General features: G+C 36.9%; 2 protein-coding genes across 7 annotated transcripts; both read right to left on the bottom strand.

Moving 5' to 3' along the window:
• Nucleotides 1-510: 510 nt before the first annotated feature.
• Nucleotides 511-18,802, bottom strand: cpne1 (copine I). Of its 5 annotated transcripts, XM_052568708.1 has the most exons (17): nt 18,671-18,733; nt 16,727-16,810; nt 7,312-7,443; nt 6,817-6,996; nt 5,909-5,983; nt 5,421-5,492; nt 5,155-5,238; nt 4,937-5,026; nt 3,894-3,992; nt 3,643-3,729; nt 3,476-3,535; nt 3,175-3,308; nt 2,640-2,694; nt 2,498-2,549; nt 2,255-2,388; nt 1,866-2,102; nt 511-1,756 (listed from the first exon to the last, which is right to left on the bottom strand). In XM_052568708.1, exons 3-17 carry the CDS (start codon nt 7,441-7,443, stop codon nt 1,643-1,645), a joined length of 1,605 nt encoding a protein of 534 aa, XP_052424668.1. In that variant the 5' UTR covers nt 16,727-16,810; nt 18,671-18,733; the 3' UTR covers nt 511-1,642. The 5 variants fall into 5 exon arrangements, with proteins under 5 accessions (XP_052424668.1, XP_052424667.1, XP_052424670.1 ...); XM_052568707.1 differs by lacking the exon at nt 16,727-16,810 and having other exon boundaries at nt 18,671-18,802; XM_052568710.1 differs by lacking the exons at nt 3,894-3,992; nt 16,727-16,810 and adding an exon at nt 4,086-4,181 and having other exon boundaries at nt 18,671-18,802.
• On the bottom strand, nt 10,023-18,774 carry rbm12 (RNA binding motif protein 12). 2 transcript variants are annotated; one of them, XM_052568704.1, is made up of 3 exons: nt 18,671-18,735; nt 16,727-16,810; nt 10,023-13,500 (listed from the first exon to the last, which is right to left on the bottom strand). In XM_052568704.1, the coding sequence occupies exon 3, from the start codon at nt 13,476-13,478 to the stop codon at nt 10,866-10,868; it is 2,613 nt and encodes an 870-aa protein (XP_052424664.1). In that variant the 5' UTR covers nt 13,479-13,500; nt 16,727-16,810; nt 18,671-18,735; the 3' UTR covers nt 10,023-10,865. The 2 variants fall into 2 exon arrangements, with proteins under 2 accessions (XP_052424664.1, XP_052424665.1); XM_052568705.1 differs by lacking the exon at nt 16,727-16,810 and having other exon boundaries at nt 18,671-18,774.
• Nucleotides 18,803-19,485: the final 683 nt, after the last annotated feature.

Consider the following 19,485-nt stretch of genomic DNA (forward strand, 5'->3'; position numbering starts at 1 on the left):
AAAAATTTTCATTCCCCAATTAAACTGAATAATATGACAACGCGATTATTCCTCAATATCTAGCACTTACCTCTAAAAAACAAAGACCACTTTCCTGTCTTATTTCCCTGGCAGGTTATAGATCTTCTTTAAAAGGACATTGATAGAAATGGCCAAGCGCTGCTGGGTTTCTGTGTCTTCTAATCCTGTTCCACTGTGTTAGCTTTGAGTGAAGTTGGTCTTCATTGTTCTTAAGGTACAAACAAAACACTCAAATCTGACTTAAAGTAAGTGCTAGACAAAGACATCCTCAATTAGCCCGCTCTTAAATATCCAGCATTCATGTAACCTCCAAAGTCAGAGCATACAATCAGACAGAAAACTCCACAGGCAGAAGACAAGTTGTTATATTTACCTATGATAACTCAATAGTTAACAGTTGGACCAAAGGGTGTAATAGGAGTATACAGGTGAACAGCTGTGTTCATTCTGCATTTCAATTCCATGAACTTCAAATAATAATTGAACAAGTGAGAATTGGATAAGTTTATTGAAATAAAACTATGCTTTTTTTTTGTTGCACAGACAGACACACATGTCTTGTGTGTGTTAATAAGGCAATTTTATTTTATTCAGCATTTTTTGTGACACTAAACTTGGTGTAACTGAGTGACAATGGCTTTTGAAGAACATGTTGAATTACTAAGAAGAAAATCATTCATATGATTACAATACCATTCCCTAAAAAGATTCTTTAAACAAGATAATAGTCCCATAAGGCTTTACGTGGCAAGAGCAAGAGTACATTTCTAAAATCAATAGATCTAGAAGAGAAGTGCAATTAACTTTACTGTGCGATTAAGGTGCAAACATTTGAGTTAGATAAAATTAACAGCTCTTTATCTTTAAGAAATCTTTAAAATAGTATTTGACACAATGTACAAAATGCTCAAAATAAAAAGGCATAACGGATAAGGAGTTCTATGGTCCCAATGTCTGTGTCTTTATACAGGTAAACCAGTATTTTTAAAATCCATTCTACTCAAATTCATACTACATCAAAACAATGATAACATATTAGCAAAACAAATCTCAAAGATTCTAGCTTCACACTATATTAGAACAGTTTGCTATTGAAAAACATGCAGCAATTTCTTTGGTAAAGTTATAGCTACTCTCACTCTGTTATGGCACCATGATTATTTGTGATTATAAATTGCAGCAAAGTGATTGAATGCGATTGGAGTCATTCAGTTTTTTTTTCTTCTGACAAATACTAGATCGCAGAAACAACAGCATTCCCAATTGATATGGCATACAACTACATCAGAAAGCAAATCAAGGCCTAAAAGGGATTTCAAATATTGGCTTAAAAACCCAAGGCATCTGTATTCATGAACAATAATACAAAAATATATGGAATAATATAGAGAAATAGATCTATAAAAAAAAGACATTTATATAAAAAGTTCTCCAGTTGGAAAAGAATAATATAAGGAATGACCATCTTGGAAAGTAAAAGAAAAATATGAAGGACTGAGAAAGAACTGTAATGAAGGTCTTCCTTTAACAGAGCTGTGGTTCCCTCTAGTGGTGGCCCATACCAATTCTAACTAACTCCTATTTCTTTTAGAAGCCTACAATTCATTCTCCCAACCGGTGTCTACTTGACAGGTGAAGGTGGGTTGACAGGAGCCATATTTCTCATTTTAAAGTATGACACCAGCTGATTTGGCACCTCGGCTAGAACACTCTGAGCCAGCGCTTCTTTGGGAGCCTAAGGAGAAACGAGAGATGGGCTAATTACTGACAGTAATATAATTACAGAAAACACTGGATGTGAATTTAAGAACATTAAACCAATTCATATTTTAAGAGGCTCATACACTGGCAAACTGCTTGAAGGGCACAAACTGCACAATATCTCTGACTGCTGGTTCTCCAGTCACAGATTTGAGAACTCCATTGTCCCCGTCCAGAAACTCCATGGCCTTAAAGTCTGCCTCACCCACACCCACGATGATGATGGACATGGGCAGTTTGGAGCTGTTCACTATGGATTGTCTGGTCTGGTCGAGATCAGTGATTTCTCCATCAGTGATGATCAACAGCACAAAGTATTGCTAATTTTGAAACAGAGAAAAAGACATACATGTTGCGAATGGACTGAAAATACCATGGCAAACAACATAGACAAAAGACACATGAATACCAATCAAACCACATCCTGTGGATGAGGCAGCACACCACAGTAAAGGCCTGTGGAGTTACTCACTGCTGCATTTGGTTGCTGGGCGGCTCCAGCTGCAATACGGGCCACGTGATTTATAATGGGGGAGAAGTTGGTGGGTCCATAGAGACGAATTTGAGGCAAAACCATCCGGTAGGCCTCCACAATGCCTTGCACTCCTGCATGGTATAAACATCAGCCATGTGACACTAGCATCTTAGAACATGTTCTAGTCAAAAAGGTGTTCAAATTGTTCTATTTAAATTTTTCAAACATTGTGAGTCTCACCTTGACAATATGGGCTATTGGGGTTGAAGTTCAATGGGAACTCATGGGATACCTAAGAAATTGCAAAAACGTACTTTTGTTGAATTAAATTTCTATTACAACTAATAGTGAATAAGTATCAAGGACACTTGTAATGGCTAACCTGGAAGTTTGGAGGAACTTGAGCACCAAATCCAAATGCTGGGAAAAGTTTATCACTATAGGAGAAGATAGAAAATATATATCAGTGTCAGGAAAAAAAAAAACTATGTACACACACAAAAAGGCTGGAATTTATTATTAAAAATACATTTAAAAACGAACAGTACTGATAAATATAGTAATTATTATTATATATATTTTAAAATGGAACGAATTCCTGTTATTTTCAGCATCCATTACTCAGCTCAAGACACATTTCTTATTATTAACTGTAGTTTTGTTGTTTTTTCTTTTATTGAACTGATACTTTTTGGGATTCTTTGAACAGAAGTTCAAAAGAACCACATTTATTTGAAATATAAATAATTTTTAACATTAAAAAATATATTTACTGTCACTTTTGATCAATTTCATGCATTTCTGCTGAATAAACATACATTTTCAACCACTTTTAATATTTCTATATTTTCTCTACAACAATTTTTTCAGTACAGTGCTCAAAGGGTGAACTTTACGGACAAAAATCTCTGTCTTACGTGTCGTAGTCTTGGACTACCTGACCAACGGACCAGAGGGCTGACAGATACTGGTTTACGCCGTTAGGGCTGAGATAGTGCAGAGAGTCAGGGGAGCGGGGGTCTCCATTAGAGCCAGTAAAGTCAATGCCCACCTAAAACCAAACAATTTTCACCTTTGTTTAAGAGTTTAAACCATACCTCCAATTTACATCCTAAATGTAATGTTCTGCATTATACCCATTCATTACATCGGCGTATAAATGAATACAGAAAAAACACCTGCTATTAGAAGCAAATGTTGTGGCATGACAGATCTTACCGTGAAGTTAATTTGGCAACCTCCCATTACATAATCCAGAAATGAATACTGTGCCTCCAGCTGAAAGACAGAATGGAGATTAAAATGATTCTAAACAATTCTGCTACTTGCAACACATAATACTGCTTGGTATGTTTTCATACGAAACAGATGTAGATTGTCTGAACCTTGCAATACTTAATCCTGATGACCCCAGAGTTCTTATAATTCTTTTTCTTCTTTTGCTTCTCTGGATGGATGCAGTCGAACTCAACCTACAAAAATGAAAACTTTTCACTTATGCCCTACAACAAAACTCATAGAAATTATTGAAGTGGATCAGAATAGAAATTTATGTGAGGAAAAGGAAATATTCTACTGCTAACACAGTAGAATATTGACAACAAGAAAGCCTGGAGCAGTGAAGGTGCAGTCTCACCGGGGAGCCAGTAGCTGCTTTCTGCAGATCTGACACATTAGTTTGAAACACACCAATGAGATCATGAGTGCCATCGCTATCATAATCAAAACAATGAACCTAAAACAAAAACCCATGGACAGACAGACACAGACAGACAGAAAGAAAAATAAAGATGTTTATGGAAGGTTAACAGACATGCATCCTGCTCACCGCATTGTCTTTAGCCTCCATTAGTTTAGCGGTGGTGCAGGAGAACTCTCCTATCATGTCTGAGCTTGTGTCTTCATCCTTATCGTAACAAGTTACCTAGCAATTAGACAAAGCTTTAGTCTAAGGACTAGGACAACTGAAAGTGCTAGCTGATGGTGTCTTTGGGGACATAAAACAGGTACACAGCTATATTTGAATGATACTATACGTCTTTTTATCTGATCTTATAGCTTTGTCCAAAAGTTGTCAACAAATTTTGTATACTACTGTTCCAAAGTCTGAGGGTAGTACATTTTAAAGAAATTAATTCCTGTATTAAACGAGGATGCATTTAATTGATCACAGTAAAGTAACAGTAAAGACTTTTACTTTGGTAAAATTACTATTTAAAAAATGTATTTTTAAACTTTAAATTCAACAAACAATCCTATAAAGAATTTTAATAACAATTTCCATTACTTTAAAATATATTCAAACAAAACGGTTATCCTAAATTATAATTGTTTGACTATTTACGTTTTTACTATATATTTTATCAAATAAATGCAGAATTGTTAAGCAGAAAAAGCTTCTTTCAAAAACAAATTTTACTGACAGCTAACTTTTGAAGGGTATATATATGTGATAGAAATTAAAAAAAGATGTGTTCACATTAAGTGTAGATGAGTAACTTTTCAAATTCTCAATTATGCTGAGTGCCAAAAGCACCAATTTCTTCCAATAATCCTGAAGATAAATGTGCTGAACTATCTTCTAAAATAAAACCAAAGGTTTCTCTTGTATGGTGAAATTGTTAAATTAAGATACTATTACAAACACACATATGACTGAGCATAAAAACCCTTTGATACCTTTATTGGTTTATTCAGGTCACCACTACAGAATGTATGCAGGGAAACAGTAAACTTTTTCCAAGATGGGTTCAAATTATTTTTGATGACCTATTAAAAACAGAAAAAAGTAAAAAAAAAAAAAACAACCATCAGCAAAAAAAATTCTATAATTGATTAATTGTTTTGCATGCACACACACCAAAAAGTTCTCGGTTTAAGTGAAAGTGGGTAAAAACCTCAGTCCTGTGAACTAGCTGCCACTTCCCATCTTCTTCCTGCTTGAAAAACTCCAAGAATGGATCAGATTTCCCAAACATATCCTGAAAGAAGTAGTGAATATAACATGCATCTTCCAAAGAACACAACAGTACATAGCTGCTTTTAAAAACTGAATATGGCAATCATTTTTGTGTGTTTGGCCAGCAGTAACTTGTACTTTATAAGGTTCAAATTATAAATGGTTACAGAAAGATGCAAGAACACAGAGGCTGATTATATCAACCTTTTTATCCAGGTTTTTGGCCTCTACTTCCATCACAACAGCCCTGTTGTCTTTCACCTCTTCAGCTGTGATCTGTTCATATAAAAAAGAAAGAAAAAAGAAAGAGAACATAGCTAAATGTTTACTTTTAAAAAAGCTAGTGAATTTCTATATAAAGCTAAGAAACAGCTAATGATATGCAGTATAAAGCTAACAAATGGTATATTGACAAACTTTGCATACATTAACAAATGCAAATGTTAATTTGCTCAAACAGAGGGCTCTTTGTGGCTTACTAAAAACCATACATTATGCAAATTAATCATTCTTCTGTGAAGCTCTTAAATTCTCCTGCAAATAAAGACACTGCAAATGCAAATTCATTTAATTATGTGGTATATAAAACATTTATCGGGAAGGTGGTAAAACTCTAACGTGATACATTTCCATTTTCTGTTACCAGTGATGCCATATTAGAAATAGCAGTAAGAGTGTTTATGAACACATACTGTTATTGTGCCTTTCCCAGCCGGTTTTGTTGCCTTGAGCTGAAGGGGTCTGGTGATCTTCCTAGATGACACAATCTGTTGTAAAGTTTGATGCATAAACAAAGCTGTGAATTCAAGTGTATTGTTAAAAATAAAAAAAACATTATGCATGTGTTATACATTGTTATACATTGCTCTGTGGAATACTCGATTCTGATTGGACAGTCACCACATTCCGAGGTATGTTATTCATCAATAACAACCGGTAAAAACGAATAACATAGGCTCATCCAGGTAAACGCAGTCGGTGCTATTCGCTTGCTGGGAAAAAATGTTCTTCATGGAAGCTTTGCATTTGGTTGGCAAATAAAATATTCTCCGTACAAATATTTAATTATTTCATTTTGGTATTGTAGACTTGATCTCTTTATTCATACAAACGCAGCTGCTGCCATTTTGCGACGATTGCTTTGTTGTTGGTTTGTAGTTAAATAACAAACAGGTAAGATTAAAAAACAACTTAATCTTAAACCAGTAATATTTAATCACCATAATTATTCATGTGGTGAAATGCTGTGTAAAAAGTAGTATGACTACCATATCTTTTAATGCCCGTATAGTCTGAAATGCTTTCTTCATGGTAGCTTTGCGTTCAAATATTTCAACCTGAATCAATATTTCGTTACTAATTATTTACTTTTGTGGCATGTAGCCGTGTTATAAACAGAATAACATGCATCCAGCTGGTTGTTATCGCAAAATAAGGCCTTCAGTCTTACACAGCATTAGTGCTGTCAGCCTTAATTCTGCGATTATCCCTCATGTACATCGTCCCTTACTTAATGAAGTCCAGTCCCACTAATATTAGCACTGCATGAAAATATATAAGAATATGTGCATCTCAATGCAACAATTTTCTAGATACATACCTGGCCAAGGGTGCATTCAAAGCCTCCCAAGAAGTCATCATCCTTGAGGTCAACAGATTTGTTGTCAATATCATAGACGCCAAACTTTAGTTTCTGCACCTTCTCAAAGTGGTAGTCAATGTGAAGTTTTGTTGAGAACTCTGGGTCCTGGCAATTCTTCACTCTCTCTGTTCGTTCCACCTGCAGTGATCACATACATTAAGCAAACAAGGATATACACACCCACACAAGTAAACTACATTTTAAATAATTAATAACCAATGATTGTATAAATAATGTCAATTATAAATCACAGAAATTACTGTTCATATTGGTGTCAATAATCAGCGAACTGCAACTTTGGCAAGCTGTGACATTCAGCACTTTATTTGCCCAATGTAAAGTTGCAGTGAGCGTCAGCTGCTGTTATACTCAAAAAAAAAAAAAAAAAAAAAAAAAAAAAGGTATTTGGTCGTAATGTAGCCACAGAGGCTTTTTAACGGTTAACATACATACCTCCGACCATTTGTCGTCCCCGACACTCTGCAGCAGAACACAGAGTGGATCAGACTTGGATCCAACATCTTTATCCAGCAGATTATTGCAAGAGATGGAGAGCTCGACCTTCGACACACATTGAGCGGCCATCTGAAAACCACAAAAGATACAAACTTGTTAAAGTTTCTGTCTCGAAACTAAACCTCTTCTATGAATCACTAAAGCGGACAAACGCGAGTAAGTGAAATATTTGATGAAGGAAAAGGGAAAGAACTGTTCAGAAGGACGCATTCTGCTGAACTTGTCCGTAGTCAAGCAAAACAAAAGTAAATATAATATATGGTCGAACCGTGGATGCTCCATTTCACAAAACTAACGTTATGCGTTTTAAAACAAATAACAAAGAAATGAGGTAACGTAAATATCGTATCTGATGGCCTAAATGTCAGAGTATCGGTGACTTCCCGACAGTCACGCCTTAATTGTATTATAAATCGATTAAAAGCAAAACTTGTGCAAAAAAACATTGCTTAACGGCGTACAGGCAAACGGCTAATACAAAATGAGCTGACAAATGCGACCGTGAAATCAAAAATATCATACCCTTAACAATTTTCAAACTATAGAAACCGTTCGGAGATACTCTGTGCCAAAACTGCCTTCTCCACCCTGTCGTTCATGTAATACAAAATGAGCAGGGCGTTGCCATTCAGTTCCTCTCCAGACGTGCAACGCTATTGGTCAGAACGTCAGCTGAACTAGGCTGGGATTGGCCAGAAGCCTGTCAATCACCGCAACAGCCGCAGCACAGAGCAGCCTGCATGAAACCAACGTGGACTGACTCATTACACAGAGGACGCAACAACAAGCAGTTCTAATTTTAACCAACGCCTTCAACTTACACTCATTACACTTAAAATGATATTAAAACACGCGTGTAACCAGAACTACCAATATGAATCTGGAAAAAAAGCGTTTCAGCGTTAATAACAGCTCGAGTGCATGAGTTTATACTTTCACGTAATATACAGCCAACAATGCAGCGATCAATCAGCAGCTTTTTGTAACGTATTCTACCAGCATCTCGACTGGTTTAAAGGCAACCTGACTTGGCATCTGGGTTAAAAAAAAAAAAAAAAAAACTCAGGCAGAGCTTGCTTTTCATGACCACCGTCTCCACAGTAACAGAGATTTCTCAATTGGGCCAAATTATTTGCAAAAAGCGAACAAATACAGTACAAATTCCTATATTACCTATGTTCCTTCTTTATGGATAATCATTCAGAGTGACAAATTAGAGGCATTTGTTGATTCTTTATATTGCAGTGCAATCAATGCATAGGCTAAAATTTAAATATAAAAACTTCACTCCTTAACACCAGTCTCACCAAATAAATCACAACTGCAAAGCAGTGCTGTAACTCACACAACTTATAGACACAGTATTTCAATTGCATACCTCAAAATCTAGTTTCTTTAAAACATTTTTGGTTGCAATATCAGCCGAAAAGTTTCCAAAATTGTGGCAATGCATAGCAGCATAGTTTTTTCAAAACAAGGATGATTATTCAAAACAAAGCTAAATAATTCCATGTTTTCCCCCCAACACAATGCATCCTTCCTTTGAAATGTAGAAACAGTAATAAATCTGGAAGACCATCCAATGCTCACTGATATTTTATAGCAGTAGTCATATCTGTGATTAGCACTTACCTGAGCATTAACATGTTAATCAGGAACCAAGGCTCAGTGTCAAAAAAAGGCACTAAGCAAAATATGCAGTCCACAAAGCTGAAGAACCGCTCGAGAATGCCAAACAGGCAGAAATCCACTCAACTCATTATGAATTTAATTCCAAAGCTTTTCACAACAACAGATGCGCAAAATATCAACCCAAATATATAGAACTTGCATAAATAACCCTGATCTTTTGATCTTTTGCACAAGACCATCACAAGCAGATTCAAAGCATCAAAGAACAGCATTTGAAAGCAATCCCACTTGACCTGCTTTTATAAAAAGGCATTGAGAATCTTGAGTCCTTATAATAATAATAAAATAAAAATAAAAAACTGGTCGGAAGAGAGAAATGACAACCATGCAAGTAAGTGAAAAATCTTAAGAAAAGCACATTTTATGAAGCAATAACATTTGCCATCATAATCTACAGTGTAAACAATGAAACAATTCATGCACCTCTCATCAGTTCAGTTTGCATGAGTATTGTTCATTCTCTTGTATAACATAAGAACAAATTTCAAAAACAACTCAACTCAAAAACGTGTTCCTCTTTAATTTTACAAATGGAGACAGCATTTTTAAAAATCCATTTGTGGCACAACAAGGGCAAAATTCCATGGGTTTCTAAACAATATACTAAGCTTTAAGCAAATAACTAAAATAATTACAAAATGTAGCTTCCTGGCTCAACTGAACGAAAAATGTTCCACTCTAAACAAGCAGAACTCACTCAATAGTATGATTCTTTTATTAAAGATGCTTATCTGTGGTAGCAGAAAATATAAAGAGTGCCTTCAAATCTCAGGTTAAAAAAAATACATTTAAATAATGCACTGTGAGACTACAATATAAAGACAGTCTAAAGCAACAAGAAATAGATTAGATAAATTCAAACAAAGAAGTCACAGCAAAATATTTTATTGTTCATCTGAACTGGGGGAAAAAAAACAGAAGGACAAGAGAGAACACAATAACTTTAAGTGTCATCATTTCAGGTATGGCATTTTATTGACAAAAGTTCAGCTGGAAAGTATTTACAAAAGAAAAAGCGCTGGAACGTCGAAAACTAAGCATAAAAACTGATCCATTTCAGCAACTCTGGAAAAAAAATGCCAAACATTATATAAAAAAAAGGAAACTATCAAACACCACAGCAACAAGAGAACAGAAGCTAAGCAAAGAGAATAAAATGCTTTTATATACATATTACAATGCTGCATATGCTTCACATCCCGCTTGGCATTTACAAAATTGGTTTGACATCAGGCTTTTTAAAGCAATCCAATGTGACAGCAACAGATAATGAAAAAGACATGAACATTTGCATTTTATTGACAGAGAAAAGTTTGCAGCAGAGAGCAAACATTGTAACTCAAATGTAGGCATGAATTTCGCACACAATGCACAGCAGCACGGTTTTTACCTCAGAAAGAAATGTGTAGATGCAGCATGGATACAGATGTGTAAAACTTGAGCAGAGATACAAAAACGAGGAATTCTGAGAGTGGAACGTACTTGCCAGCTAACCTCTATCGCAGATATTAGGCTCTATTGAACCTACCACTATAAACATGTCTTTCAGATCTGCAGATGTGAACTAAAACATTTTTGACCTGAAGTCTTAATGCCATTTAGAGGAATTTAAAATAAACATTGTCTTTACTCAATTACATGCGTCATGTACCTACAACCTTGGATAAATAATGTGTACAGAAAAAAGAGAATCTAATACTTGTTAGTTTTTACTCTGTACATAAAACAACCAGATAAGTACATTTTCCAGAAAACCATGCCAAAAGATAAGACACTTTACAAAGACTAAGATGTTGCTTTCACCCCAAAGTAACCTTAACTTTTCTTGCCCCAATGGGCCTATCATTCAGGTCCATAACAGCAGCCATTGCTTCATCATGGGAGTCAAAAGCAACCATCGCTTCCCCAGTGGGCAAACCCTTCTCATTAAATTGCAAGCATACTGAACCATTCAACACTTGATAGCCATAGAAGAAATCAATAATCTCATCAACGGTCACAGTAAAGGGCATGTTTTGAATTTTGACAATTATGGGCCTCGAATTACCCGGACCACTGCTGGATGGTCCTCTTAAACTCTCAGAACCTGGCCGCTGACCTTGGCTACTGCCATGATTTTGGCTGACTGCTTTACGAGAAGATCCATTATCAAATGGTGTGATGCCTCTTAAGGGCTCTAGCGCACTAACAAAGCCGGCAGGTGCACTGTTGCCATCGGGTCTGAAACCAGGATGCTCTAGAACAGGACCGGGCAGAGGTCCTCCAACCATTGGTGGGGGAATGCTAAACGAGATGTCACCCATAGAAGCACCAAGTGGCGGCAAAGGCGGCGGAGCTGCCAGTCCGTTACCTGGGGCAATAAATGGGTTGACAAAAGGAGGCCCATTGCCAAGGGTCCCTACAGCATTTCTCAGAAAATTAAACTCATCTCCTGTCATTCCTGGAAAAGCATGAGGTGCTTGGGGAACTTGGACCTGAGGCTGAGAGTGTACATAGGCATGAGCATGGGAATTTCCTTGAGATTTCTGGCCTCTTTTTGCCTGGGGAGGAGGATTTCTCTCAACTTCCTTCATCTGCTCAAATGTTACTAAATGAACAAAAGCATCCCTGCCATTCAATTTCTGCCTATGTAGTCTCTCTGCTTTAAGTGCATCCTCATCAGACTTAAACTGCACAATAGCCTGGCCAAGACCATTACCATTTGCGTCAACTAACACCTTGAGGCTTTCCTCAAACAACTGAATGCCATCAAGAAACAAACGGACATCTTTTTTTGACACATTATAGGGAATATTGGTTATGTGAGCACAATTCTTGGCACTCTTTCCTCCTTCACCCGAGCTATTCTTCTGATCACCTTGGGAACCCTGCATCCGTTTACGAATGGTATCTATCTTTTCATACATGTTTTTCTTTGTGATTGGATGCACCTGTATGAACCGACTACCCATGTACTGCATATGGCAACCGAGAGCAGCTTTGTAGTCCGTTTCATTCCTAAACTCCACAAATCCCTCACCTGTTGCCCTGCCATTTGGTCCATATGCAATATAAATACTATCTTCAACAATGTTTAGATTTTTGAAAAACTCAAAGATCTGCTTGTTTTCTGCTTCATAAGGGAGTCCTTTCAAATAAACACAGAATTCTAGTTTGTGGGGAGATCGGGATCTGGCTCGCTCACGGCCAGAGGGTGATGGCGAATTGACGTTTCTACGATGATGACGGCTTTGTTCGGCATCACCACCTGCTTTAGACTGTCCCGAGCTCTCTCTCCACTGCCGCTCTGTAGCTGGATAAATCTCAACATATCTTTGGCCTATCATTCCTGCGTTTCTTTTCAGAGCCTCGAAAGATTCTTGGGGTGAGTAAAACTTAACCAATGCCATGCCGTTGTTCCTACCCAGGTTGTCTTTGAGCAAACGAACAGACTCAATCCCAAGTCCCTGGAAAAAATCTCTAACTTCAATTTCACTGACTGAAAAAGGAAGGCCATGTAGATGAACGTAAAACTCATCTGGGTTTGTCACTGGCGATTTCATGTGAGGTTGGAGATTCAGGTGGTTTAGAGGGTTTAGGGGATTCAGGAACATTGGATTGGGATTTCCGAGAGACAGTGGACCAGAGGCTAAACCACCAGCGACAGGGCCAACTGGGGGAGGGACACCAGGGTTGAACGGAGGAAACGCAGGCATGTGCGGCATGTGTGCAATGGGAGGGACCGGAGGCACTGATGTTAGCGGATTAACAGCTGGTACTGGTGGCAGTGTGGAAACTGGTGGTGGTACTGGTATGGGGGGCATCGGTGGTAGAGTTTGCATGGTAGGCAAGGGAGGTATCGGGGGAGGTACAGAGTTCATCGACGACATTGCTGTGGTCATTGTGGATCCCAAACTAAGACTTGGGCTGCTGAAATTATTAAAGTTTGGGGGCATATTGCCAATGGTAGTGGTGGAAAAAGTAGGGACAGTCTTGTTGCTTATAGGCTCATGTGTTGATGGTGCTGTGGTGGCTGTAGTTGAAGTTGTGTTACTAAAACTTTGTGCTGTGGTTGACAAGTTGCCCCTTCCACTACCACCAGTACTAACTGGTGGACCCGGCCTACTGCCATTTCCTGTGGCAACATCTGCACTGCCAGTTTCAAAGCGCCTACGGCTGAGCTCGATCATATTTTGCATTTCAGTTTTGCTACTCAGCAACAAAGAAACCTTGGATCCTTTGATTGACCCCCCTGTGCGCATCATCCCAAGCCTTGCATCTTCATCTGTGGCGAACACGATAAAAGCCTCACCGTGTTCACCCCCTACAATATGCACACCACCATCCGGGATGGTCAATCCAGAGAAGAAATGGCGTATGTCCATAGTCCCAGCCACAATGGGGAGACCCTGCAAACGGATGACCACAGCCATGCTGAGGTGCAATAACACACACCTGTAGATGAAAGAAGGCAACGACCGTCAGGCTATGGTAAAAGGCAAAAAGATAACAAAACCAGTATACAAACCACAAGAACACAATCAACAGCAAGACCAAATATTATGGAGGAAAACAAATTATAGCAGAAAAAAAATAGAGCTTGATTTGTAACCCTGCAAAGCCAGTAAGAAACACAAACTCTTAGCTCATTACATTGTTTAATGCCTTTGTAGTTGTAGCCAAAGCACACTACCATACTTGATTTAATTTTATAGCATGCAACAAACAAAACCAAAACATATTTTGACTAATGAATTGAGCTGAACAAAACTTATCAAACAACAGCAATTTTTAGTGCATTTAAAAATATTTTTAAACACAAAGCATTCTACATAAAACACCATTTTAAACATGCAATTTGCCCGAGTTTAACTTCAGTCACAATCTTCAAATCTGACAAGAAGACCGAGATCAATAACACCGTTTGGTATTTTGTATTACAGGGGTCCTATTACGCTCTTTTACAAAGTCTTGGATTTGTTTAAGTGGTGTTCTAGAACATTCTCACATGATCGGTGGTTCAAAAACACATTGTTTTTCCACATAATTTACATCATTACAATACCTTTCTCTCTAGCCTGGCACAAACGGCTCAATTATTAACAGGTTTGACAATGGAACGCCTTCCAAAAAACTAAATGTATTTTGACTGGTTAGCTGTCCCAGTGCATTGTGATTGGCGAACAACTTGGATGGTTTTTCAGTACTGCTACTCCCCTCGCGAAAGCAGCAATTTCGTCAACATTGCCATATCACTTTGAGCCAGATTCAGACCCGAGAATACTGAACAAGAGGATTGTGAAGAACCTTGGCACTCACAGATTTTGCAAGACATATTAGAGTGGCAACGTTAGTTATTGTTTGGTTTTCTTTTTTGGCAAAATCATGTTTCAGATTTTCAGATCAGGATGTCAACAACTGCATTTACGATGTACAGATAAACGCATATATATTATGTTTATTGTTCTTTAAATCTAATATTATAACATGAATTGCAGTGAAACTTATTCAGCTGTTTTTATTTATACCATAGTCCAGTGTTTCCCACAGACTATTTGTGGTGGCATATATATGCAAACTCATTCTCTGAAGGCAGGAAGCGATGTTGGAGTGGTAGAGATCGATGTTTCCCCGGTAACGCTGTACAAAGAGCAGCGCTCAGCTCACAAACACTGCTTTATCAGATATTACATGCAAGGCGAAATTAAAATTACATTCAGTTTTCTAAAGACAGTCCAGTATTTTACTGTCAGCAATTTATTATAAAAGCTTTCATAACTGTAACATACATATTTACATAATTATTCAGGTGCATGTGTAATAACTTGTGAAAACTTGACGCAACAGCAGCACTACTTTGTCGTCGCCATCTTATCTGATGGACTCAACCAAGTGTTCTAACCATGACTCGCCCCTCCCTACACCACATCCTTTCGAATTTCTGTAGGTATGAATTACTTTAACAATATTCAAATGGGCCGATTTGTGACATCATAAAATCATGGAATACAACACTGTAGTCTAAATGAGCCATTCGTTGTAGTTCTAGAAAGGGGACTAAATATCTCCCTTTGAAGTGGACTTTGAGATTTGTAACTTTGTAGATCTTTAAACCAAAACATTCACATTACACACGACTAAATTTCAAAAAGTGAAAAAGCATAATAGGACCCCTTTAAGCAAAAACAGTCCTGGGGTCACAGCACTGAACATCTGACACATTCAGTTCAGTTCATGAAGATCTTTCCTAATGGGCTAATCACTCAGGTGTTTTTAATAAAACATATGCCGTGCTGTGGGTCCCCAGGACCAGGATTGAAGACCATGGGTGTAGCCTATTCTACAGTGCTTCTGGCTTAATGATTAACTGACCACAGGGTCCCCAAACTTTTTGACAAATTAATTTTAATTGTTTTTATACATAGTCACCTGTGATTAATGTGATAAACCTTTTTTTAAATCCTTAAAAAAAATACAAAAAAGAGAGAGGGAGATTGCACTCACCAAAAGCAATTTATAGCTTAGTTGACAAATTATATTGAGCTGAGCAGAACCAGAAAACTTTACATTGCATTTCTTAAAGATTTTAATTTCCTCAACTTTTTCAGCCTGGGGAATATCAATTTCAAAATTCTCCTTAAATTTCCAGTGGGAACTCTTAACAGGCTTTAATATGCTTTATAACAGGTAACAAGCAACAACCTAAAAGAAATTTGTGAAGCAATTTTCTTATTGTCCCCAAAAACTTTAAAGGAACACTCCACTTTTTTTTTGGAAATAGGATCATTCTCCAACTCCCCTAGAGTTAATAAAATGAGTTTTACCTTTTTTTAATCCATTCAGCTGTTTTTTCGGGTCTGGGGATAGCACTTTTAGCATAGCTTAGCATACATCATTGAATCCTATTAGACCAGTAGCATTGCATTCAAAAATGACCAAAGAGTTTCAATATTTTTCCTATTTAAAACTTGACTATTCTGTAGTTATATTGTGTTATAACTGTGCTGCTGTAACATGGCCGCAGCAGGCGCAGCTATATCATGCAGTAGTTAGTTCCCAGCAACTCAGCTATAGCTGCAACTACACAAACTAGCTGGGGACTATTTTCAGGTGCTGCGTGATATCACTGTGCCTGCTGCAGCCATGTTACAGCAGCACAGTTCCTTGATTATTATGCCAGAATTGAAGTCCCTAATCATATCAGCCAAAAACTTTTCATTTTCCGCCGATCTTAGTACATGGTATAACTACAGAAGAGTAAAGTTTTATAGAAAAAAATATAGAAACTCTTTGGTCATTTTTGAATGTGATGCTACTGGTCTAATGGGATTCAATGATGTATGCTAAGCTATGCTAAAAGTGATATTGCCAGACCCAGAGATTGGCTGAACGGAATCGAAAATGATAAAACTCTGGGGGAGTTGGAGAATGAACCTATTTCCAAAAAAAGTGCAGTGTTCCTTTAATAGCAATGTATAAAAAGATAGAAAGAGAATTGCATTGTAGATATAGTCAACCATTTGCACAGAATACATATTGCAATGACATTTTAAGACAAGAAATGTCATTAAGCCACATTTCTAGACCGTATGTGAATGCATTTTTCTTAATCTTTTTTAGATGATAATAATTTGACCACATCTCTCGAATTTTAATTGACTAAGATCCCTCAGATGCTTACCTGTGTTAAAAGTGCTGCTTCGTTACAAGATGCACAGGATACCCAAGCCAATCCTGACGGCAATCATTTAAAATCAATTCTTGACTGTAATAAAAAGAATAAACGGAGGAAAATATATGTAAACAGCATTAGAACAAGCATACCCATGAGGAAAAACCATTCAGTGGCAGCCATTTCCAGACCATTTAGTATAACATATTCTTGTACAGCGAAACAAAAAATGTAATCACCACTTGTGCGCATGAGATGTTGGCCAGCTGCTTCACAAAACCAATCAACATGAGAATTGATCTTAAAATGCATGCATATCATGTATCTCAAGTATACCGGCAAACATTTATACTTTATACCAAAACAAAAATACAGGAACAGTTTCAGAGATGAAGAAAAAAAAAGTGTCAGGGAGTGAAGAGAAAATCTGATTATTAATCTAATGGTTAAATTGTGAGCAATGTGAAAGAAACGTAATTGGAGAATATATCTAACAGCATCCTTGTTTTCTTAACCTAATTCATTCTGACCTACAATTTGGTAAACCTTAAACATACAGAATCAGAAAAAAACTAAAAACAACAGAAAAACCAATGGGAATTTTAAGAAACCATTTCTTTTTTCTTCCAGTTTCACACACAATTTAGGCTAACCCATGACACATTTACCCCCTTCATAAATGGAAAGTCTTTTACTCAACTTCCAAGACACCAGTTCATCTTTGGAAACCCAAATATTTTTTTCATATTCTTCATTTGTCATCATTTAAAGCAAGATGTTGTGGATTAAACTATCAGGGTGATTTTAATTATAATAAAAAAGAATTATACATCTCTTTATGTGCATTTTGATGTGCTTAAGTTTTAGTTGCATGAACTTTCAAAGGTTAGACAGATTTAAAAAAATATTTCATTTGTGTTTCGATGACGACTGATTTTTTTTCTTTTTGGGGTGAGAACATAATTTTCCATGTCTGGGTAAACAGTTTAAATAAGAGAGGAATATGCCTATCGGATCACCTACAACCAGAAACCACAAAAACTAGGTTAGTTCTTACATAATAGCGTATTTAGACAAAAAACGTGACAATACATTCTACCAGTTAGATACTGTTAAGAGTCTTAACCCCCAGAGGTGGAAACCAGGTCACATAATCAGAGGCCACTAACCATTTGAACATAAACCTGAATGTAAACAGATAGTAACTACCATCAACCAAATAATTCAAATAAGACATCAAGGTTGAAGTCTCTTATTTGCACTTTGAAAACATTGGGTAAAAACCATAACACAAGATTTCCACGAAATTCAACACTCAAATGTCACCATAATTCAGATTTATGCTGATATATGACAAAGTTGGCTACAAACGTGATACAAATCGAATATGAAATGAGTTTCATCCGTAGCACATAGCAAAGTATGCGTCAAATAAGAGCTTATACACGCTTGCAAGCTTGATTTTGCAGGAAAACCCAACCAACCACTCAAATACAAAAGCGAATCATAACAATAGAAACAAACAGGCATGACCAGCCTTCAAGTTAAATAAGAGTTAACAATAAGATCCATGGCATGGCGTCATCAGCCATTCAAACCTCAAACCCAGCGAGATGACAAAATGGCGCCGTCTGTGTAATATTTACAAGCGCAGATGGACTGATGCCGTCTCCAGCAGAAACAAAGCTCGCTGCTATTCCCCTCAATCTTTCATTTCAGCACAGCATTTCTCAGAAATAAGAAAACAATAGAACCATTGCACGCAAAGGAAGAAATGACTGGCTAGCTGCGCATTACAAATTTAAACAAAACTGTGTCGTTTGTTTGCAGCTCTCAATCACCCTGCCCTCCATTAAACTGATCAAAACCATTGCCTTTTTGCAGATGTCGACAGTGTTGTGTATGGCTACATGAAATACAATGTGTGAACTGATGTAGTTGGCATATTCTTACCGAAATTATTTGTCTTAACAGATCTTTAAAAAATAAAAATAAAGACAAGACGCTTCAGTTGTGTTCTTCCACCTCTTGCTCTTCCAAGTCTGGTCGTGCTCTTCAGAATAGAGACAGAAAGAGAGCGACGGCGCATGCGCTCCTGTAAGCCAATCAGCTGGAGGCGCATGGTGTAGTGGGCGGGTCTATGGACATCAAAAGATAGATAGATAGATAGATAGATAGATAGATAGATAGATAGATAGATAGATAGATAGATAGATAGATAGATAGATAGATAGATAGATAGATAGATAGATAGATAGATAGATAGATAGATAGACAGAGGGTATATTAATTAAATTAGATAAAATGGGAATCAGTGGAAGAATGTATAATTATATACTAGACTTTCTATTACAACCTTCAATAAGAGTCGTTAAGAGAGTTGCTAATGGAATAAGTGAAGAGTTTATGGTTGAAAGAGGAATTAGTCCCATATTATTTAATATTATGGTAAATGACATATTTGAAAAAGTTGGGGTAAGAAATATATGATTGTTGTATGCAGATGATGCTGTCATATAGAAAAGGGGACGCAACATAGCATACATAGCCACAGCTATTCAAAAGGACATACATGTGTTAGAACAATGGGGTATTGATTGGGGATTTAAATTCTCCATTCCTAAAACAAAGGCTATGTTTTTTTTATCCGAAAGAAGATCCCAGAAAAATATAAAGTTCTGTTATATAATCATATATAATCATAGCAGAACATTTTTTTTTTATTAATAGAAGCCTAGACTCTATGACGTTCATGGTATTACACACTC

The sequence above is a fragment of the Carassius gibelio genome, chromosome B11, assembly GCF_023724105.1.
Source record: "Carassius gibelio isolate Cgi1373 ecotype wild population from Czech Republic chromosome B11, carGib1.2-hapl.c, whole genome shotgun sequence".
NCBI lineage: Eukaryota > Metazoa > Chordata > Actinopteri > Cypriniformes > Cyprinidae > Carassius > Carassius gibelio.

Bases quoted from the DNA above. Each gene is read 5' to 3' on its own strand.
- rbm12 (XM_052568705.1), bottom strand. From the start codon at position 13,478: ATGGCTGTGGTCATCCGTTTGCAGGGTCTCCCCATTGTGGCTGGGACT.
- cpne1 (XM_052568707.1), bottom strand. From the start codon at position 7,443: ATGGCCGCTCAATGTGTGTCGAAGGTCGAGCTCTCCATCTCTTGCAAT. The intron at 5,239-5,420 runs GTTGATATAATC...TACTTCTTTCAG, and splicing joins CCAAAAACCTGGATAAAAAG to GATATGTTTGGGAAATCTGA. The intron at 2,103-2,254 runs GTGAGTAACTCC...TTTCAAAATTAG, and splicing joins CCCAGCAACCAAATGCAGCA to CAATACTTTGTGCTGTTGAT.